At 39.0% G+C, this 22,545-nt stretch overlaps 1 protein-coding gene across 5 annotated transcripts; it reads left to right on the top strand.

The window, feature by feature from the left end:
* The first annotated feature begins 993 nt into the window (after window positions 1-993).
* LOC124882591 (putative cation exchanger C521.04c) lies at window positions 994-22,545 on the top strand. 5 transcript variants are annotated; one of them, XM_047389055.1, is made up of 21 exons: window positions 1,073-1,418; window positions 2,316-2,540; window positions 4,948-5,072; window positions 5,167-5,273; window positions 5,360-5,474; window positions 6,600-6,716; window positions 6,800-6,861; window positions 13,638-13,790; window positions 14,548-14,739; window positions 14,827-14,926; window positions 15,002-15,143; window positions 15,230-15,413; window positions 16,537-16,636; window positions 16,841-16,974; window positions 17,063-17,094; window positions 18,006-18,118; window positions 20,027-20,172; window positions 20,262-20,356; window positions 20,430-20,508; window positions 20,608-20,716; window positions 21,917-22,545. In XM_047389055.1, exons 1-21 carry the CDS (start codon window positions 1,378-1,380, stop codon window positions 21,988-21,990), a joined length of 2,445 nt encoding a protein of 814 aa, XP_047245011.1. In that variant the 5' UTR covers window positions 1,073-1,377; the 3' UTR covers window positions 21,991-22,545. The 5 variants fall into 5 exon arrangements, 4 of the variants coding, with proteins under 4 accessions (XP_047245016.1, XP_047245011.1, XP_047245013.1 ...); XM_047389057.1 differs by lacking the exon at window positions 1,073-1,418 and adding an exon at window positions 1,419-1,825 and having other exon boundaries at window positions 4,917-5,072; XM_047389056.1 differs by lacking the exon at window positions 1,073-1,418 and adding an exon at window positions 1,421-1,825 and having other exon boundaries at window positions 4,899-5,072.

The following is a 22,545-nucleotide window of genomic DNA, read 5'->3' as shown; positions in this document are numbered from 1 at the left end:
TTACCACATTAAGGCCAATAAAAAAAGATTTTTAATGTAGAAATACTGATGTACTAAAAAGTATGTTCATGTACTATACAGTATATGAGCTCAGTACTTGAGTGAATTCTTCTTCCACTCAACTTTCATGTATTATGCTTGACGCAGCAATATTTAGCTGATTTATCCCCCTTGGTGAGGGTGTCAGTCACTTTTTGCTTTTAAAGCTCATCAGAAAATAAGAACATGCTTTCAGCTTTCAGTTAAATAATGCTGAATAACATACTATTTTACAAACTGCTAGAATGCTACAACTAAAATAAGGTTCAGCGAGGCATTCGGCAGGGCAACAGCAAACGCAAGTGGTGGTTGAATAATAAATCTTTATACTTCACCTTAATTCTAATCTTTAAAGCCATCAACACTCACATAAGATCACCGTTTCAAGAACTTGTTGTTTTAGATGAGAGTATGATGTGTCAAGGCAGTTATGAGAAAACATACATCACCGTTGTATAACGTGACACAGATGTGTCATTTTGTAAAACCATTTAATGTTTTTATCACTTAACAATGTGCTTTTTTTCTTTGGTTATAATTGTTTTTATTTGAAAATTGCATTTCTGTATTTTTTCCATTAAGTTAATTCCCAGATAAAATAGCCTTGTCTTCAGACTTTGACTGAAACACAACCAGATTTCATGTCATACTTCAGTTTGACCAGACTGTGGAGCTATTCGTTTCTTTTTCTGTAGTCAAGTGAGACCACTTAACTTTTATTTCTGTTAATATAATTTCAGTGTTGTTTTAATTTTGCAAACCTCTAAATGAATTCTGAAATATTATAAATCTAATCATTTTTTTCTCTGACTATACATTTGAGGAGAGTTTTGAGATCTGGTCAGATTACACTGATAAATTGATTCAAACTTGGTTCAGAAAGTTATGTTAGTATTTTTTTGGTTGATAAACGTTTTACCAATAAATCAAGTGGTACTTGTCATCAATATACTTTATTTAGTATTATATTTTTATATCTATGAACATGAAAATCATTTTAAACATTTTAAATGGTTGATTATTGAGCGAGAATAAAATTAAGATAATAAAATAACATTTTAAAGAAAACAAGCTTATAAGCCATCAGGAATATATAAAGGGGTAAATAAAAACCATGTACAGTTATCTACAGTGGAGACAGCAGGATTAATCTTCGGGCTCCATCTATGGCTTCACAGCGCTGTGCTTCACGCTGTCACTGTTGCTAGGCGACAGATATTACGATGAGGTAAGGGCGGGAACAGCTAGTAAAGGCTAGACCGTCTAAATTCACAGCTGATCACTTCCGGCATTTTGGGATTTTTGAGAACATCCGGCCTACGTAGACCAGTCCGAAGGATGCAGCACTCAAGACACTCCATCAGTGGATGGCATTTAAGGTTTGTGCAAGTGGAAATGTTTAAAATGTTCAGTATTTTTTCAGAAACATTTCCACGTCTCTTTTGCGTTCAGGTTTCTGGAGTTAATGTGTTTTAAACACAATGATTATAATGCAGTGCTGATTAGTTTCTAAGATTTTTGCATTGCATGAACTTAAGGTGATGCACACTTAGATGTCACTGTTTAATACATTATTATTTATTTTGTATTAATAAACAGCATGGTTATTTCATTTGAAAGGCTACATAAATGTTTATTTACATATTTATATTAAATACAAATACTGTTTACTGCACCCCCCACCCCGAAATTAGCCACAGCCCCTGCAGCTAAATTCCTCTGGAGCCGGCTCTGGTTCGGTGGATGCAGAGTAGACTTGAACCAGAGGATCTGAGTGGTCTGGAAGGTTGGTGCATTGACAAGAAATCTTTAATGTATTTTGGTGCTAAGCCATTAAGTGATATTTAAAGTAATGGAAGTATTTTAAAGTCTGTTCTCTAAGTGCAGGGAGCAATGTAAAGGACTTTAGAACTGGGGTGATGTGCTCTACTTTCTTAGTTTTAGTGAAACCTGCATAGCTTTAAAGTTATACATTGATCTCTCTGACTGATAAAAAAAAAAAAAAGATCTGGAAAGGAAGTCAGTGGCATGGTAATGGGCTTAACTGGAAGTTGGCCTCCAAATTAAATTCTGCATAAGACCTCGTAGAACCTTGGGTCAGCTCTGACCTTGTGCCTTGTGTGCCTTCTGTGTAATCTGGATGGACTTTATACTTCAATATAAAACATTTTATGTATCCCGTTTACAGTTTTATTACATTGTTCTTATTGCAAAAAATCTCCCGTTCTTCATATTCACAGCAAAGGATCTGCTTTATTGTGTACTTTCTCTTTAAGAAGTCCACACAAGGACAGGCCTACATTCCCCACAATTCCAAGTGGCACAATCCCGTTTTTGCAGAAGTGGAGCGACAGCAGCGACAGAGAAGATGAAGGGTTCTGCTTGCCGGAAGTGAGTGGGTTAGTGGTGAGGGGGTTCGTTCTTACTGGGAGAAATGTCTCTGTCGCTCACACCGAGCTCAGACTCAACCAGCCGAAGGAGAAGGACGGTAGAGGCGCAGGGTGAGCCGCTCATCATAGCTTCCTATAACACAAAACTTTATTATAACCTGCAGACTGTACCACTAATAAAAATGCATTTCTTTAACATTATATTTTAGTCATTATTTACAGCTTTGCAGAGCAGTGCACTGATAGTTGTCCAGACAGACAGTCACATTATATTAATTAGGAGGTTCCCCTCAGTATAGCTATGCTTGTGTGGGTGGGAGGGTATTAACTGTGACACACAAATAGCGTTATTACCCTCCGCTCTACTCCCCTTTACTATTAGAAGGCGTTTAGAAAATGTAAGATAAATAGAAATTCTGTAATTGCGCCTCAAAAATAAACATTGCAAAAGTTTTCTAAGTCAAAGTGATAATCAAAGCGGTGGAAGCAAAAACATGTAACAAATGCATAACAAACAGTAACCCCCCCGGCAGACAGGAATAAATTCAGTAAATTATTTGGAGATTTTTTTGACTAAAGCATCAATATCCTGCTCTATCTGTCATATTTTCACATTTACCCCATGAAGCTGGAGAACAGAAAAATAGGAACGAAAACCAGACTAACTTAAAGTGGGTGACATTGTTCTCCTGATAAAAGGGAAGTTCACATTTTTGTTCTTAACTAGTAAATTCTTCAGTACTGTTCTTTTTATATTATCTATAGAAATAAATAAACGAGCTGAGGCTAATGCTCTTTCATTTTACAAATAAAAGTCATGCCTCTGGTTTCTGAGCTGACCAAATGTAGTGACAATCAGCTCCAGCTTACGGCAGACAGAAACACACATTCACCCAGTTCAGATCTTTCTAAAGTGCAGCAGACAAATGTTGTTGCATGCTATGTGTAGTTGCACCAATCAATTGTTAAATTATTCTCTGCTGGGCTCTGATTGGTGACCAGCGGATCAGATAAAAAAAAAAATGGTGCATTGTTTTTCTACAGCCTGTACTTTAATGCACTTTTTGGAGTTTAATAAAATCAGCTATAAGTTAAGGAAATATGCTTCGATGGATTATAGGGGGAGGATGTTGTCATTCCATTATTTTCTTTTGATCTTGAAACTACTGACTGCACCATCATTTATTTCTCTTTTATGTGTTATAGTATTTTACAGAAAAAAGTGACAAAACCTCAAATAAAAACCAGAAATTGGATTGGCTTGGAAAAGCCTTGTTGGTGCTTGTCTAATGCCATCTATATCAAAGAAGAACTTCTTAACTCCTTTTATTTAGAAAACAGATTTCAAGTTTTCACCTTTAAATGCACCTGCTTAGATTGTTAATTAAAGTTAATTAGACTCCAGAAAGACTTATATTCCAGCTAAAATGTTTGATTGACTGGATTTCTTGAGCAACATGTACATATTTACTGTACTACTGAGCATTTATAGTCAGATGAGACAGAAGCTGATAAACGTTTGGATTTACCTTATACACTGTACAAGCTGTTAGGAAAAGTAGTGTTGGCATCATGGTGGTGTCTCGTCTGCTTCCTGAAAGACTGATAGATTGCACAAACAAAATAAAAAATAACATTTGTTTGTTCTAACCTTAGATTTTAACTAACAAGCTGAAATGTTCGTGTCCCATTAGGGTATTAACCTAAATCACCCCCAGAGCTCCTTATAATAAGGCCAAAACAGATTTATTTTAAAATTTTGAGTTCGTCCTCCCAAAGTGCGGACCTGAAATCCTTGAATGATTTGTTAAACTTGCTAGAAAGCTGGATCAAAGCACGACATGGTATAATTATTTACTGAGCCCTTTTTATTTTGCGAGGAAGCGTGGTTGAATATTTGACCCAAATTCAGTTTGCTGAAAATTGTTACCAATAGCACTCAAGCAGTTTTAGATTTATTGAATTGTAATCAGTATCACAATTTTAATGCGTGCATTACTACAATCCAAAAGGACTGTAATATTTGGTAGGATATGATATTTCAGGCGCCATGCTTTCACACTCTGCCTGCCGGCAGAGTATTTGGCCAGTCCAAAAACCTTCTACTGCCCTTGATGCTAAAAACCCAAAGTACCTGACGGGAGATCCTAAAGAAGGGAAAGGAAATAGAGGGGTGAGGAAAATATGGGTATTTGTAATCTTATATCGTCATTGCAATATTTAACAATTACATCGCAATTATATTTTTACTGATATACTACAGTCCTAATTATAATAAAGTCACTGGGTTTTCATAGTTGTTCCAAGGTAGTAAATCAAACTTGATCATGATCGTATGATTAATCAGTTAGCTTTGTTTACATTCTGACTCCTGAAAAACACATAAAAGAACCTCCCATTTGGTCTGAGCTGTTCCAGTACATGTTTGCTGTGACTGAAGGTTGTAAAACCATCTCCTGGTGTTCTCAGTGTTTCCTGGTGTCACAGATTCTTCATGTGTTCTCGATCCTCATGCAAGTTATAATCATGGAGACCGCCATGACCAACAGCAGGACACCCAACAACCTGATGCAACACACACACGCACTCCGTCTCCACATCACTCCTCATGTCCTTCAGCAAAGTGCGTGTCTCCACAAGCATGTGAGTGTTATGTACCAGAACGTTGCATGCCTGAGCAGCACTCCCAGCACGTTGGCAGGCGTTTCACTGGTTACTTTTTTGCTTGTTGCTGCAGGTGAGAGCCGACCTGTCTGTGAAGACAGCTGGGAAGAGATACAAAGCAAGAGAACCATCAGAGCAGAGAATGAGGTGGAGGCGAATAAACTGGTCAACAACTACAGGGTAAGACAACTGGTGTTTTTCTGCTGCAGGTTAAAGGTGGTGGGTTCCAGAGGAGTGGTAAATGTGTTGTTTTCTGTGTGCATCAGTTTGGTTTCAGAAAGTGGAAGAGCCACGTTACGGCGCGACCGTTTGAAGACCGATCAGATGTTGTGAAAGAGCTTTATTCTGAACTGAACGTCATCAAACCACACTCAGGTCCAGGTACAGATCTTTGGATTAAACTACCTGCAGAACTTGTGTCGGTTAACAGTTCTGCTCTTGCACTTATTCAGGTGCATGTCACTAAATTATAAATATTTGTAAGATAGTAAATAAAAGTTGTAAATTGACTTCAATAATTCATTTCAAATGGGTAAACCTTAAAGATTCGGTTTAAATAAAGTGATATATTTCAATGTTTATTTCTGTTAATTTTAGTTATTACGGCTTACAGCTAATGAAAAAACCTTTTTCTTTGAAAATCAGAATAATACACAAGACATAAAAACCCAGATTCTATACAGAAACTTTGCATGTTGTAACCAAACAGTCATGTCCAGCACACAGTCAATAGACACCCAAAACAAGGAGGGTAAGCCAATAAACATCATTACTATAGAAGCTGGTTGTTCATAGATTTCTGTATCCACATATATTAATGGAAAGTTGATTGGAAGGAAAAAGTGTGGTAGGAGAACATAATACCTGCAGTCTTGAGAGGATTGTAAAAAACATTCATTTAAGTCTGGAGGAAGAGTAAAGAGGTACAGAAGTGAAAGTTTCTTGGAGTCCACACTCAGCGATGATTTGATGTTTCAGGCCATCTTCTGGATGTTTTATCAAGTCTAAAGTCATCAATAGAGCTCTGTATGCTTTCCTCTGCTGACAAGCTTTATGTAGATGCAGAAATTCAGGCAAAAGGAGCCCTGATCAAGTATTAAGTTTATATACTGTACAGTACATGAACTTACATTTCAGTACCACACTTTTTTTATGTCTTGATTTACTGTCTAATTTGCTGAGAAATGTTAGACATACCTCACTCTGTGTGCATTATATACATCTGACTATTTAAACTGAATTACAGAAGTAAATTATACTTAATTAACATGCACAACATTATATTTGTGTTATTGATGAGGATGTGAAAGCTGCATTGTAAGATGTTTAGGGAATTACTTTAATTGCAATGTTGTTCTTACACATTTAAATATAAAACTTTGTGTTTGACACTTTGCTTGACGGACCAAGAATCGTTCTTATGTAATTTTCCATACATAACTGATGTATAAAACCTTGTTTTTAAGCCTTTGGAGCCTTATTTTTTGTTTGACTCTCTGTTTTCAGGTCAGTTCATCACATGTGGAAATGTAGCATATGTGCTCCTCTTTGGTTGGTGGGTGTCTCTGGTGTATTTTTTGGTCGGCATTCTGATGTTCATCACTATCATCGGCGTACCGCATGGTAAGTTGGACGACTATTAAGATGTAGTGTTAAATGTAAGGTCTTTGCCTCAATCTTACTATTTTCTTTTTCTGTGACTTCAGGAAAGCTTTGCTGGAAGTTGTGCTGCTACTTCCTCTGGCCTTTTGGAAACACCATCCATGAGGTACTGCTTTGGTTCAGCCTCTTTCCTTTTCAGCTTGTTGTTTTAAGATTGAGTCCTGCTCGGTTCTGCATTATTGCACTGACTTGTGGTGAAGAAAGCAGAAATTTATTTTTCCTGACTAAAACCATCAGTTTTGAAAACAGCAAGTCCTATTTGCATCCATGAGGATGCATCAGAAACTCTGAACATAATCACATCCAGTTAGCTTGCTCAACAAGGTTATTTTTGGCTTTTTAAAGCTGGATAGGTGTTGAAGTAGGTGATTAATACATGAAGTAAGAAGCATCTGAATGTAAATTTTCAAGTTATGCCTAATATTTACGATTTGATTTGGCTCCGTACTTTGACTTGGCCATCGTAAGACATGGAGATACTTTGATCTAAACCATTCCATTGTAGTTCTGGCTGTATGTTTAGGGTTGTCCTGCTGGAACGTGGAACTTCACCTCACAGTCTCAAGTCTTTTGCAGCCTCTACCAGGTTTTCTTCCAGGATGTATTTACCTCCATCCATGTTCTCATCGACTCTGACCAACGTCCCTGTCACTGCTACAGAAAAGCATTCCCACAGCATGATGCGGCCACCACCACATTTCATGGTGGTGATTGTGTGTTCAGGATTATGTGCGCTGTTAATTTTTCTCCACAGATTGTGTATGTAGGCGTAAAAGCTCAGCTTTGGTCTCATCGGACCAGAGCTTCTTCTTCCACACGTTTACAATGTTCCAAGACCGTTGATGAACTTTAAATGTGACATAATTCAACTTTCTTTTTTCCTGCCTCTGTCATAAAAAGCCAGATCCGAGGAGTGCTGTCATATTGTTTTTTAACGGATTTGACCCACATGCAGAAAGCAATCCAGGAGACAGAGTTTTACGGTAAAGTGTTTATTTACAGAGCAGTGAAGTGAGCAGGGAAACTGGAACCGGGATACCAACTGTAAAAATAAACAGGATGGTAAGCAGGGAAAACTCAGGGTCAAAACTAATGAATGATGATAAAGGATGATAAGATGGTCCAGGGTTTTCAGAAGTAGGTGCAGTTGAAGGAGGAGGGTGGACAGGGTTCTTGAATGGAGATCAAAGGAGCGAAGAATTCAGGAGGCTGCCAACCTGTGTGGTCCAACGAAGTAACGAGAGGCTTGAGTCTTTGTTCATGGAGCTGAATCGCTTCTTTCCAGAAGTGGGTAATCCAGGCAGAGTTCCACTCGGAAGGCAAGGTCAGGTTTAGGTAATCCTGCAAGGTAACAGATTCAGATTACTAAAAGTTCAAGGCAAGGACAAGACAAGGTAATGTGGTTTGAGGCTGTACCACTAAGGGCAACACTCTGGCAGTGAGTTGCTGGCAGCCTCCTCCTTAAATACTCCTCAGCAGGTAATCAAGGGAATAGAGAACACCTGTCACCTCTGCTCCAGGATCCACGCCATCTAGGGGCTAAGCACAGTAAAGGCACCAAACAAACAGACAAGGCACAGATCCTGACAAGTGCAAGACTGATAGCTGTGCTATCAGCAGATTTCCCCCCTAAGCTGTTGATTTCTGCAGCTCCTCCAGAGTTACCATGGGCCACCTTGGCTACCTTTTGCTCTGACTAATGTTCTCCTTGGCCTGGTTGTTAGTTTAGGTGGAAAGCATTGTCCTGGTAGGTTTGCAGTTGTGCTATACTCTTCCCCTTCCCAGATAAGGGATTGGACCATGCTCCGTGAGATGCCAAAATCTTGGGATATTGTTTTATAGGCTAACTCGTCTTTAAACTTCTCCACAACTTTCTCCCTGACCTGTCTGCTGTGTTCCTTGGTCCTCCTGATGCTGATTGTTCACTGATGTTCTCTAACAGACCTCTGAGGCCTGGATTTTATAGAGATTAAATCACACACAGGTAGCGTCTAAAAGCAACTGGGAGATTCGTCTAAATGGGGCTCAGTGCAGTTGCATGCCACATTTTTTTTTTTTTTTTTTTCTATTTTTATTTGGTAAAAAACCCTGTTAAGACAGTGTCTCGCCCACGGCCAAAATTGAATAGATTAAAAAATAATCTAAAAGGAGGAAATCTGGGAAATCTCATAAAAATAAACACAACTCAGACTAAAAATAAAAATAAAACAATTAAATGTGGCTTACTGAATTTAAAATCTCTCTCTTCAAAGACTTTGCTAGTTAGTGACCTGATTTGTGACAATCAGATTGATTTATTTTGCATCACAGAAACCTGGCTGCAGCAAGAGGATTATGTTACTATAAATAAGTCAACTCCTACTAATTATTTAAATTTTCATATTCCTTGAAATACTGGGCGAGGAGGGGGAGTAGCAACCATCTTTCAGTCCGATTTATTGACTACTCCCAGACCAATCAATAGCTACAACTCTTGAATATTTAATCCTTAGTTTTGCTCATCCAAATTGCAAAGCACTAAAACCACTTCTGTTTGTTGTCTTGTACCGTCCACCAGGTCCTTACTCTCAATTTTTAGATCAGTTTTCTGACCTTTTATCTGATTTAGTCTTAAATACAGATAAGGTTATTATAGTGGGGGATTTTAACATTCATGTTGAAACTGAAAGTGATAGCCTAAATATAGCGTTTAATGCTATCTTACACTCAATTGGCTTTGCTCAAAACATTAACAAACCTACCCACCTTTGTCTTCATTCTCTGGACCTTGTGCTGGCATATGGCATTGAGTGTAAAGACATAACAATATTTTCTCATAACTCTGTCTTGTCTGACCATTTTTTAATAACCTTTGAGTTTAATTTAACCAGGTACTCCAAACCTGAAAGAAAATTTCTTTATAGTAGATCATTATCAGACAATGCTGTAACAACCTTTAAAGAATCTGTTCCACTTTTAATTTCCTCATTATCACAGAAAAGCACAGTGGAGGGCAATAATTCTGTTTCTGCCCTTTCACAAATTGATTATCTTGTTCATAGTGTTACTTCATCATTGTGTGATGCATTAGACAATATAGCCCCCTTGAAAAAGAAGGTAATTACTCACAGGAGGCTAGCTCCTTAGTTTAATTTAGATCTGCGTACTTTAAAGCACAATGTTAGATTATTGGAGAGAAAATGGCACTCTACACACCTAGAGGATTCCTACTTAATCTGGAAAAATAGCCTACTGTTGTATAAAAAGACACTTTGCCAAGCCAGAACAGCTTATTTCTCATCATTAATAGAAGAAAACAAGAATAATCCTAGGTTTTTCTTTAGTACAGTTGCTAAACTTACACAGAGTCATAGCTCTGTTGAATCATCCATTCCCTTAGCTCTCAACAGTCATGACTTTATGGGATTCTTCTTAAATAAAATTGATTCTATTAAAAATAAAATCTTTGACATACTCCCAAAGATGATTACTTCATCCTCAGCAAGTGAGACAACATTGGAAATAACTGTAGAACTTGATCTGTGTTTGAACTGTTTTGATCCTGTGAAGCTTCCTGAGTTTTCAGAAATATTAGCTTCATCTAAACCTTCAACTTGTATGTTAGACCCAATCCCAACCAAATTATTTAAGGAAGTGTTCCCTCTGATTACCAGCCCCATTTTAGATATGATTAACCTATCCTTAGTAAATGGATATGTACCACAGGCTTTTAAGTTAGCTGTAATTAAACCTTTACTTAAGAAACCTTTGCTTGATCCAGATGACTTGAAAAATTACCGACCTATATCCAATCTTCCATTCTTATTAAAATTCTTGAGAAAATAGTTGCTAATCAAATGTGTGAGCATTTAAACAGCAATGACCTGTTTGAAGAGTTTCAGTCAGGCTTCAGAGCTCATCATAGCACTGAAACAGCTCTACTGAAAGTCACTAATGATATTCTTATGGCCTCAGATAATGGACTTGTGTCTGTTCTGGTTCTGTTAGATCTCAGTGCTGCATTTGATACAGTCAATCATAATATTCTCTTAGAAAGGCTGGAATATGCTGTAGGGATCAGGGGAACATCGCTAGACTGGTTTAAATCTTATTTGTCTGACAGATTCCAGTGTGTTCATGTAAGTGATAAATCATCTTTAAACTCCAGGGTTAATTGTGGAGTACCACAGGGTTCAGTACTTGGGCCAATTCTCTTTACTATATATATGCTTCCAATAGGTCAAATTATCAGGCAGCATAGCATAAATTTTCACTCTTACGCTGATGATACTCAGCTTTACTTATCCATAACTCCTGATGAGCCCAACCAGTTAGATAGACTACAAGCATGTCTTGAAGATATAAAAACTTGGATGACTTTAAATTTTTTGCTTCTAAATTCACACAAGACAGAAGTTATCGTCTTTGGACTGGAGACTTTAAAAAAGAAACTGCCTAGTCAATCACTTAACCTGGATGGCATTAAATTGACCTCTGGTAATAAAGTAAAAAACCTTGGTGTTACTTTTGACCAGGACATGTCATTTAAATCCTATATTAAACAGGTTTCTAGGATTTACTTCTTTCACCTCCGGAACATTGCCAAAATTTGAAATATCCTATCCAGGAGTGACGCTGAAAAACTAGTCCATTCATTTGTTACTTCAAGGCTGGACTATTGTAACTCTTTACTATCAGGATGTCCACAAAATGCAGTTAAAAGCCTTCAGCTGATTCAAAATGCTGCAGCAAGAGTTCTGATGAAAATTAAAAAGAGAGATCATATTTCTCCTATTTTAGCTTCCCTTCATTGGCTCCCTGTTAAATTTAGAATAGAATTTAAAATTCTCCTCCTCACATATAAAGCCCTTAATGATCTAGCTCCATCATACATCAGAGATCTGATGGTTCCATATGTTCCTAACAGAGCACTTCATTCTCAGACTGCAGGTTTACTGGTGGTTCCTAGAGTCCCTAGAAGTAGAATGGGAGGCAGATCCTTTAGTTATCAGGCTCCTCTCCTGTGGAACCAGCTCCCGGTTTTAGTCCATGAGGCAGACACCCTGTCTACTTTTAAGGCTAGGTTTAAAACTTTCCTTTTTGATAAAGCTTATAGTTAGAGTGGCTTAGGTTATCAGGGAGGGAGCCTTCCTCCCTCCCTGTTGGATGGTGTAAGGGGGAGTCAGGTTTAGCCTGAACCAGTTCAGTTATGGTTGAGGAGCAAACACACCCTCCATTTCTGCTACCTGTATGACCCCCTCTGTTTTCCAATGGTTATAATCAGTCTGACAGAGAGAAGTATCCTGATCCTTGTGGTTTTTAGTATAACAATGGCCATCAGTAGGCTCTAGATGGACAAATTTGATCAGTTTATTATTTTACTTAGTGCCCCTACATGTGGCCCGTTCTGGGGTGGCCAGCCTCTGGCACTCGGTAGTTTGGTCTGGCCTCCCCGGCGGCCCCGCGCCGTTCCGGACCCTTTGTGGGGTGCCTTGAGATGACATTGTTGTAAATAAGCGCTATATAAAGAAATAAACTGAAACTATCTCTGTAGTTACGCTGCTATAGGCTTAGGCTGCTGGAGGACATAATGACCACTTTCACTTTCTTCGCTACATTCTCACACTACTCTCCAATTTTCCATTATTTGCTGTTATTTCAGCTTTTAACTTTATGTTCTCTCTCTTTTCTCTTCCTTGAAGCTACACCTGGCCTGACTCTGTGTCTACCTGTGACACCTTTCTGGAGAGGGGCATTGTCCAAGCTTCTGCTGGCAACAACTTAATGCTCACCTTCTACAGATGATCCACGTGGCCCTGTCTTTTAGTGTTTAACCCTTTCTCTCTCCTAGATATAGCAATTGACTGAGCTTTTACTGTAACTAATTATATGTGCTCTCTTTCAGACTCTATCCTTGAAAACTGGCTCAAAGTTTATCTGTTCTTTCTTTCTAGGTGAAACAACTAAAAGAGCTACATCCATTAACATTTACTTTTCCTTCCCATAGAAAGTACTCCTGGATCAGTGCTTCTTTGTTCTCTTTGTGTCTCTGCCCTGTTCTCTCAAACCCCCAGTCAGACGTGGCAGATGGCCGCTCACACTGAGCCTGGTTCTGCTGGAGGTTTCTTCCTGTTAAAAGGGAGTTTTTCCTCTCCACTGTCGCTACATGCATGCTCAGTATGAGGGATTGCTGCAAAGTCAACGCCAGTGACTGTCCACTGTCTCTAAATGCTCATCCAGGAGGAGTGAATGCTGCAAGTCACTGACTGGATGCAATCTGCTGGGTTTCCTTAGACAGAAAAACATTTTATCCAATTTGAATAAATAACTGAATCTGACTGCACTGTTCAATGGTTACGATTAATTGGAATGTATGTACCTGACTTTTGTGAATTGCCTTGAGACGACATGTGTTGTGAATTGGTGCTATATAAATAAACTTAATTGAATTGAATTGAAAACGATACTTATGAAAGTGAGTATATTTTATTTATATGAAACTTTTGTCCACTCTTGTCTCATCTTTGTACAATAAATGATGATATTGTTGAATCTGCAGGGAGTGTGTTTTGTACACCTTACAGATAAAATGTAGAACCTGGTTAAGATCGTTTATATGTTAAAGCCCTAGATATAAAAGAGGGTGTACTTTGCTGTCTTTGCTGCTTTTCAGAAAAAAAACTTGAGATTTATCAGATAATTTCAAATTTACAACTCAAATTCAACAGGAAATATTCATTTACAGGATCCCTGATGGATCATCAACATTTTAAGAAACAGCGCCTACACTGATATTTCTTATAGAAATCTTTCATGTTGTTTTATAGGTCAGTATTTCCTGATGTGCATCACAGATAATGGGTAGTGATGGAGAAATAACTCCCTGTGGTTGTGTTTGTCCAGATAGGAAACACTTTGAGGAGATGTTGTGAGGAGGCGCCAGACTGTGAGTGCAGCGTGGAGACAATGGAGGACAGCTCACCAGTTCTGCTGCCTTCAGCCACAGAGGGACCAGCTCCAGAGATGCCAGAACGAGCTCCTCGCACTCCTTATTGGGTAAATACTTACAGTTACACAGGCTTTGGATTTTTCTCAGAAAAATCTGAGCATCACTCAGAGAAGCAGAGGATCATGGTAACTCTGGAGGAGCTGCAGAGATCCACAGCTCAGGTGGGGAAATCCGTTTGGCAGGACAGCTATTAGTCATGCACTGCACAAAGCTTCTTTTATCTCAGGATGGCAAGAAGAAAGCCATTGTTGAAAGAAAACCATGGGAAGTCCCAGATCTCCACACGTCAAATATGGCACACAGCGAACATTTGAAAGAATGTTGATCAAACTTTGACTTTTCGTGCTCCTTGCAGAAGCCCATATATGTAGGAAAACCAACATTGCACCTAACACACCATACATATGAATTACGGTAGTGGCAGCGTCATACTGTGAGCATGGTTTTCTTCAGCAGGGACTTCGAAGCTGGTCATAGTTGATGGGCAGATGGATGGAGCTAAAAGCAGGACAGTCTTGGAAGAAAACACATTAGAGGCTGTGAAACACTTGAGACAGAGGTGGGTTTCGCCTTCAGCAGGACGACCATAACCATACAGCTAGAGCTACAACAAAATGGTTTACATCAAAGCGTATTTTGGACCTATAAAAGACTGGAACAGGGGCAGGAACAGGGAATCTGGAACACAGCATGTTAGAGGCTGCAAAAAGTTGACACTAGGGTGGGAAAGGGGTTGGATTTCACCTACACTCAGGGCCTTCAGAAGGCACTGTGTATTTACGCAGTGTTCTCCTTGTTATCAAGCATCGTCTCTCCACTTACGTCTGGTTGCTGCTGGGTTATCCTCCCCTGGCTGTCGTTCACTCTCTGGTCTGCTTCATCTCCTGGATCCTGGTCTTCACCATCCCGGTCTCCAAGATGAGCGCCCAGACTTTGAGCGTCATTCTGCTCCTGCCTCCTGAGGACATCTTACTCTCCACCAGCTCTCATGGGAAGGTAAACGCTGATGATATGTTTATAAGTGACCACATCCAGTTTTGTAGAGAGTCATCGCTGTCTTTGTGCTTTTAACCTGACCTGCAGCATCAAAGCTATGAGACCAGAGCTCTGCTGTGCTGCTACCACGCTGCTAACTGGTACTACTACAAGTACACTGTTGATGGGATCAATGTGTTTGCTGTCAGTATCCTTTACTGTTTCTCCGGGTGTGTTTGTGTCTCATGACAATACTTGTCAAGATCTTTGACTCTCACCTTAGACCTCCTCCCTCTAGTCATAGTTGCCCTGGTAATCGGATATGTTGACAGAGAAAACCAGTATGTCAGTTCAGAAGTCAAATTTGCCACAGCGATCAGCTCCATCATACCTCTGTCTTATTACATCGGCATGGGCATTGCAAGGTAAACAGCAAACATGATCCTTTACACCTGCAGAGAGAAAAAATAGGTTACTCTGATGGTAATTACTGTATGTGCCATTTCTGCAGTATCGCTGCCCAGAGTAACTTTGCTGTGGGCGCAGTGGTCAACGCTACCTTCGGCTCCATCACAGAGCTGACCTTTTACATCACAGCCCTGCTCAGAGGCCACTGGGCAGCCAATCCTTGTCTGCAGGAGGTTGTAAAGGCAGCACTGACTGGAACGCTGCTCGGATGCATCCTCTTCATCCCTGTGAGCACAACAGCACTTGTCCTTCATTTTGCATTTACATTTTTACAATTTATGTGAGAAATGAAAAAACACTTTGAATATATTTTTGTTATAGCTAGAAAATGTGCAGAATGTCTTTTAAACTATATTTATATAAAATCAAGCCCTCATCATAATTCTGGGAGTGTTTACATAAACAATTATTTAATGTAAATCTCCATAAATTAGAATATCATCAAGGTTAATTTATTTAAAAGTCATACTCACCTATTGAACTGACCTACTGATGTATTTTAAGCGTTTATTTACAGTCAGTGACACCCTCTTCAAGGATGGTAAACCACAAAATGTTATTGCTAAAGAAGCTCACTGTATCCAGGCATACTAATGGAAAGTTGAGTGGAAGGAAAAAAGTGTGAAAGAAAAAGGTACACAACCAAGTCCAAAATCTCGCAGTCTTCTACTAGGATATTTTGAGTCTTTCATGCTTCCCTCTGTTGACAAGCTTTATGGAGATGCTGATTTTATTTTCCAACAGTTTGTGACACCTGCCAACACTACCAAAAGTACCGACACCTAGTTTAATGAGCATGATATCACTGTGTTTGATTGGGCAACGTATGTGCCTGAACTAAACATAATAGAGAATCCATTGTCAAGAGGAAGATTAAAAGACACCAGAGCCAACAATGCAGACAACCTGAGGCTACTGAAGGAACCTGGGCTCCTTAACACATCAGCAGAGCCACAGAGTGATATCAATATCAAGTACATAGACACGATATAGACATAGGTTTTAATAGGCAAAAAAATACTTTACATATTATACATATATCCCTCGTGTGTTCAGTCTAAACAATAAATAAGTTTAACTTTTTGATTTGAATAACTGAAATAAATCAACTCTTCTATCATACTCTAATTTATTGAGATGCACCTGTAGTTAGGTGTTAAATGGACAGATTTCAACAAATAACCTAATAACATTTAGGCAAATAAATAAATATATAAATTTATTGGCTTGTTTTATTTAACATAAAATAACCCAAGATGCCTTTTAAATGTGCTTGTTTGTCAGCTAGAAATATTTCAGTGTGTACAATTTTCAGCCCGCATAAATGACATTTTTATTTTTTATTTTTAGGGCATCAGTATGATAATAGGAGGCCTGAAACACAGCGAGCAAAGATTCAACAGTCGATCTGCAGGAGTGAGCTCTGCGTTGCTTTTCATTTCGGTGGGAGGTAGGGATTTAACAAGTCTTGTTTGGGCTACATTTCAACACATCTGGATGTTATGTTAAGGTTAATATTAAATATTTTAACAAGAGAGGAAAGCTTAAGAATTTACACATCCAGTTGTTAATGATCAGCTGAGTGTGGCAGCTATGGATTCAGATTTTTGTTTGTCTAAATTAGTTGAGTAAACTTCTTTTTTCTGTCTTACAGGTGTTTTTGCACCCACGCTGTTCTCCAAGGCTTATGGAAACCTGGTGTGCGACGCCTGCACCAACACCACTGGAGGAAACAGCACAAGCAACGGAAGCGGCCTGTTTGTGTGCCACAACTGCCACTACGATCTGGTCAGTGAAGCTCAAAGATTGCTCTAACATGTTCACACATATATTTACTGCTCTGTCTTTAAAAGTGATTTTTGTCTTGTTTTTACAGAAAAATGGTACGCTGTTCCGTGACCACATCCAGTGAGTCCTGCTTTATCCTCACAGTTTTAACAATTCCTACAAATTTTCTGTGATTAAATTCCAGTTTTCCAGACTCAACTTTACAGATTTATCTGTTCTGTATGTTCATTATAAAATATAAAACAGTAAAGATCACTGTGAGGCCAAATAGAAAACCATATGGAAGGAGGGAAGGAAGGACAGAAAGGCACAAGAAAGGAAAGCAGGAATGACACAAGGAATTTAATAAAGGAAGAAGGGAATGGCAGGGAAGGAAGGAAGATAATTAGGACACAAGGAAGGAAGAAAGGCAGGAAGGACAAAGAAGGAAAAGTTGCGAGACAAGGATGGAAGGAGAGAGGAAAGGAAAGAAAGAAATAAGGAGGGAAATAAGTAAGAGCACAAGAAAAAAGAAAGGTCATGGGGAAATAAAGAAGGAAGAACACAACAAAATCTTCAGTCCTCTATGTTCATTTTAAATAGAAAGCACTCAAGATCACAGAGATTTTATGGCAGATATTTCCACAGTAGGTAGGCTTATAATGTGGAACCTGGAAAAAACAAAAACTGGATCAAAGGAGGGAAAGAAGAATCTGCACAAGAAAACCAGGAAGAACATGAGGGAGGAAAGAAGGAATAACAGGGGAACAAAATAAGGAAATGAGGGAAGGACGAAGTCAGGGGATGAGGAAGGAAGGAAGAATGGGAGGAAGAAAGAAATTAAGGAAGTAAGGAGGGACGTTTTGACTGAAAGACATACCTTGTATACAATAGGATAGGAGGCTAAAATCTCTTATTTTCTTTCTGCATACTTGTTCAGACCTGGAGAGTGAAGAACATAAACCCCACCTTTTTCAGACTTCATAGAAGCCCTGCTTAGAGTCCGTTGTTACAAACAAGCTTTTGTCTTTGACTGAGTGTGTTCTCGTTAGGCCTCTGGTGTACACGGTGTCCGCCCTCCTGCCTGCTGCCTACATCATTGGACTGATATTTACTCTGAAGACGCACTCGCACATTTATAACATCCACGTTGGAGAAGAACAGGGTGAGACTCAAGCATGACTCACACTAAACAGTAAACTGACAATGTTTCATTGTTTGCGTTCAGGTCAGAACCTCACATACCTACATGGCTTTAAATTATGCATTTGAGATATTTGTCTTCATATGTGTAAACTGTGTAACTTATAATTATTCATGCAGTTATAGCTGTGGTCAAATGGTAGCTGGCTAAGATTATTTTATGCTGTTCTGCAACGATTCCCTAAAAAGAGAGGAAATGTAAGAAAAAAACCAAAATGGAGGCACTCAACTTGGCTGCAAAAGGCAGCTCATATTTGGCAAACTGGGAGAAATGGAGCTCGTGTAAGAATAAGATGCAGGAGAACGGGATTCTCCAGTTGTAAGTCACAATCAACATATGTTTAACATTTTGTATGAATTTTGTTTCAATATTCAGTTTGTCTACTGTATCTTTAAATCACAGTAGTTGCTAAATGCATCTGCCTAGCTGTTTCAGTTGAGGTGGAGGAATTTAGAGGTGGTCCTCGTTACTTATTGTTCTTTCCAGTTTGCGCAATGCACCAGTAACGCTGGCAGCTAAAACATCCCCACTGCACGATCCTCCCACCTCCATGCTTGACAGTTTGAACAGAAATACTTTTTGTATTTGAGGTCCAATAGTTCTTTAAATCTTTTGCCCCTTTTCCATGGGCTCTACTTAGGCTAGTTCCACTCCGGTCAGCCTGTTTTGCGAACATTTCCTTTACTGGTTTTTCTGGCCTGGTACCTGATTTTTAGGGACCTACTCAGAAGCAGGTACGGCCGGGTCTACATGTGACATGAAGAGACTGCTGTTCACTGATTGATCATGGGACCAGGAGAAATGAGAAGGTTTTTGCTGAGGTAGCATAGAGAAAAGTTTAAAAAACTTAAGAGTAACTACAATAATATTAAGGACCACAAAATATAATTTTACTATTTACAAATCGTAAACCATGCCTGAAGGCTGAGAGAAAGAAAAAGGACACATTAGCTCTTTGATTTACATGCAGGCGGGGCGTTTTGTTTAATGACATCCTAAATCAGCTGATCACACATAAAACCAGCTGCCCCCAAAACACACAAAGCGAACCAGCATCTGCAGGAGGAGGGAGCAGGCATATTTTGTTTATTTAGGTTTTTATTTTCTATTCATTTTTATTTTACAGTTTCACACTGATTATTTTAATGTGACAATATCTCACAGTTACGTTAATAGTGGCACAGCGAACTACACCGACGGCTGGAGGCGGGGCTTCAAGGCTTCAGAACTCCAGGCATCAGCAGGTCAGTGGAAACACAACAGGGACCGTGCCGAGTAGAGCGAGACCGAGTGGAGTGGAGCCGTGCGGAGCTGGAACCTTCAATGGAAAGGGGGCATTTGTCTCATCTGATGTTAACACCTCTATCCAGGATGTGTTTGGCTTGTCCATGTGTGCAGCTGGACATTTTAGTCAAACTGGATGCGGGGTCAGTCCGTGGTGATGAAACCTGCTTCCTTGTGGATTATGACACTGGTGTTCACGCATACTCTGAATTAAGATGGCCATTACGTTTTGTGGTTCCTAGATTTTTCCTTGCTTGTTCTGACTAAGCTCCTTTTATCAGTGGGTGACAGAAATGGTCAGAAGGTTAAAACTTGGATACAACTGGATGTTTCAGCAGTCTAATGTTCTCAAGCTCTTCCCGAAAAAAGGTTTTGGAATGGATAAAAAAAGATAACGTTAAGCTTTTGGGAGGTCCTGACCTCAACAATACTGAGATTGAAGTTATATGATCAATCCTGCCTGGAAAAAGAACTGTGAAAATAAATCATTAAAGCCCAAAATCAATATAGAATCCAGAATAAGCACTGTTTACTGTTTATCAGAAAACCCGTCATATTTACACAGTGATTGCTGTATCTGTGCAGAGACCAGACACCATGGGACGGTTGTCCACTGGTCACGGTGGAGATCTCTGCTCATCCTCATCGTGGCCACCGTGCTCATGTCTGCCTGCGCAGACCTCACCACTGAGCATATCCAGCCGATTCTCAACCAGCCCAACATCTCCCAGGTTGGTGCCTCCATCTGGGCATGCTCAGACTCTTTCCCGTCTCTTCTAACGCAACCGTGCTGACCCTCTCTACATCTTTGCTCCTCCAGTACTTCATTGGGGTGACAGTTCTCGCTATGGTCCCTGAGATCCCAGAGATTGTTAACGGGATCCAGTTTGCACTTCAGAACAATATCAGTTTAAGGTAGTTTCTGTCCTACTAGAGAAGAAGGGTTAAAAACTGATTTCTATACCTTAAATTTGCCTTTTTTTCACAGCTTGGAGGTTGGAAGCTGCATTGCTGTGCAAGTCTGCATGCTGCAGATTCCAATACTGGTCTTTTTTAATGCTTTCTGTGTAAGTTGCTCTCCAGCCTCCTCTCCTCATTAGTTAATTCGTGAATAAAAACGTTATATTTAACATCACAAGAACCTTTTTCTGTTTTTCCTTTAACAGGATGTGGGGTTTGTGCTGCTCTTCAGTGACCAGCACATGTGGGCCAGCATTTTCAGCGTCATTCTGGTCAACTACATCTTCATGGATGGCAAGTCAGATTATTTCCAGGGTAAGTTATAAGGGACTGAATGTTTAGAAAAAATTAAATTAAGAACCGTTATCTTTTTATAGCATTAAAAGACATCAGAGTTCTTGGTGATTTATCTGGATGATCGCTTAATGCACAGCAGTGGTGTCTGACTCCAGCCTTCAAGAGTCGTTAAGCTGCAGGTTCAGTACAAAATGTACAAAAGCAGAAGTATTAAAACTGCCTTATGTAAAAAACATTTCTAGAAGTGGTCAAACTGCAGAGCAGAGATGAAATCTATGGCATGTTTGCATGCCTGCTTGTCAAATAATGTTTATGTGTATATGCATCACACGTGTGAAGTTATAGTAATTATAAAATAAACAATACATTTATATAAGGTTGGCCTTTAAAACTGAAAGTTTTAAGCATGTAAAAATAATTTACTTAAAAAATGTGTTTAAGCTCTTCTCCTTTTTCACATGTAAATAATCTGGCATAACATTGAGCCCTGTTGCTGGCTGAAACACTTCTTGAGTTTATGTTGCTGTTAATCTGCAACTCTGTCCGTATTCTGCTGGAACTGTTGAACCAGGTTGATCACGTATTAAAGACTCTGCCCACTGCCCCGACTCCCATTGGAGGGATGGACAGTTTAGAGTATGTCCGTCTGAATGAAAACTTTTCCCTCTCAACATCAGAATGCAACAAATCATCTCTTGATACAAAGAAATTTGACCAGTGAGAAACAGATTTGTTGACATTTGTCAGTCCGGAAAGGGTTACAAAGCTTTCTCTAAAGCCCTGGGACTAAATGTTTTGTTTAGTTGTTCAAACCCATGTTATTTTTTTATCTGTAGGTAGATCTGTTTGGATTAAAAGTCATCATTTAAAACAGAAGTGGCAATCTGCTCTAGAGGGATGTGACTGATTGTTGGGCCTGTAGATGACAGTTTCACAACCTGCTGAACCTGTATGACCGAACCATGACACCGAGTCATTATGGTTCAGTCAATATTTAAATTCCTCAAGCAGAAGAGGCACTCGTGGCTTTCTATACACTGCCACATTGCTTCAAAATTCAATTTATCATCTAAAATAAAACCATGATATTTGTAAGAATGCACACTCTCAATCTTTGATAAAAGTGAGATTTACTCCTAAAATCAATAACATCTGTAGTTTTATTAGTCTTAACATAAAGATAAGACATTCATGACTCCTTATGATTTGTTTGTGCAGGTACAGCTCTGGTGGTGGTCTACCTCATCCTCCTGGCTTCGTATTACTTCGCTCCGTCTCCCACCGGCTGCTGACAACAAAACTGAGTTTCAGCTCTAGTTGCACTTTTTTAAGCTTGAAGGACTCAACATGAACAAAAATCAGTTTCACCAAATCCTCCTCGGTTCGTTTGAACATTGATGGGCGTAATCCTGAAGGAAATCTCTGAAGAATTTTTTTCATGTTAACAGAAAATCTAACTCAGGTAGTTGCTTTAATCTGCTCTCTGTCTAATTACTGCTGGAAGATGTGTAATATACAGGGTAACATATTTAACAGAACTCCTTTAAACTTATGAAGTATTGTCTCTTTATTATGCAAAGCACTGAAAATCTGAATTTTCTTTTTAACTTACAAATGTATAAGTTGAGATTGTTAGTTTGTACAGGTGCATCTGAATAAATTAGAATATCGAAAAGTTAATTTAAGTAGTAAATTCCAAAAAAAAGGAAAACCTTACATATATATTAATTACACAGAGCAGTTTATTTCTGGTTATTTTGGTGATTTTCCTGAAAATGTGCATATTGTAAAAAAGGTTTTCAACAACTGTAAGAAACAATCATTAAATTTAACAGAAACATCTTGAA

Source organism: Girardinichthys multiradiatus, chromosome 2 (genome assembly GCF_021462225.1).
Source record: "Girardinichthys multiradiatus isolate DD_20200921_A chromosome 2, DD_fGirMul_XY1, whole genome shotgun sequence".
In the NCBI taxonomy this organism is placed as follows: Eukaryota; Metazoa; Chordata; class Actinopteri; order Cyprinodontiformes; family Goodeidae; genus Girardinichthys; species Girardinichthys multiradiatus.
This window is presented reverse-complemented; position numbering and strand designations above follow the sequence as displayed.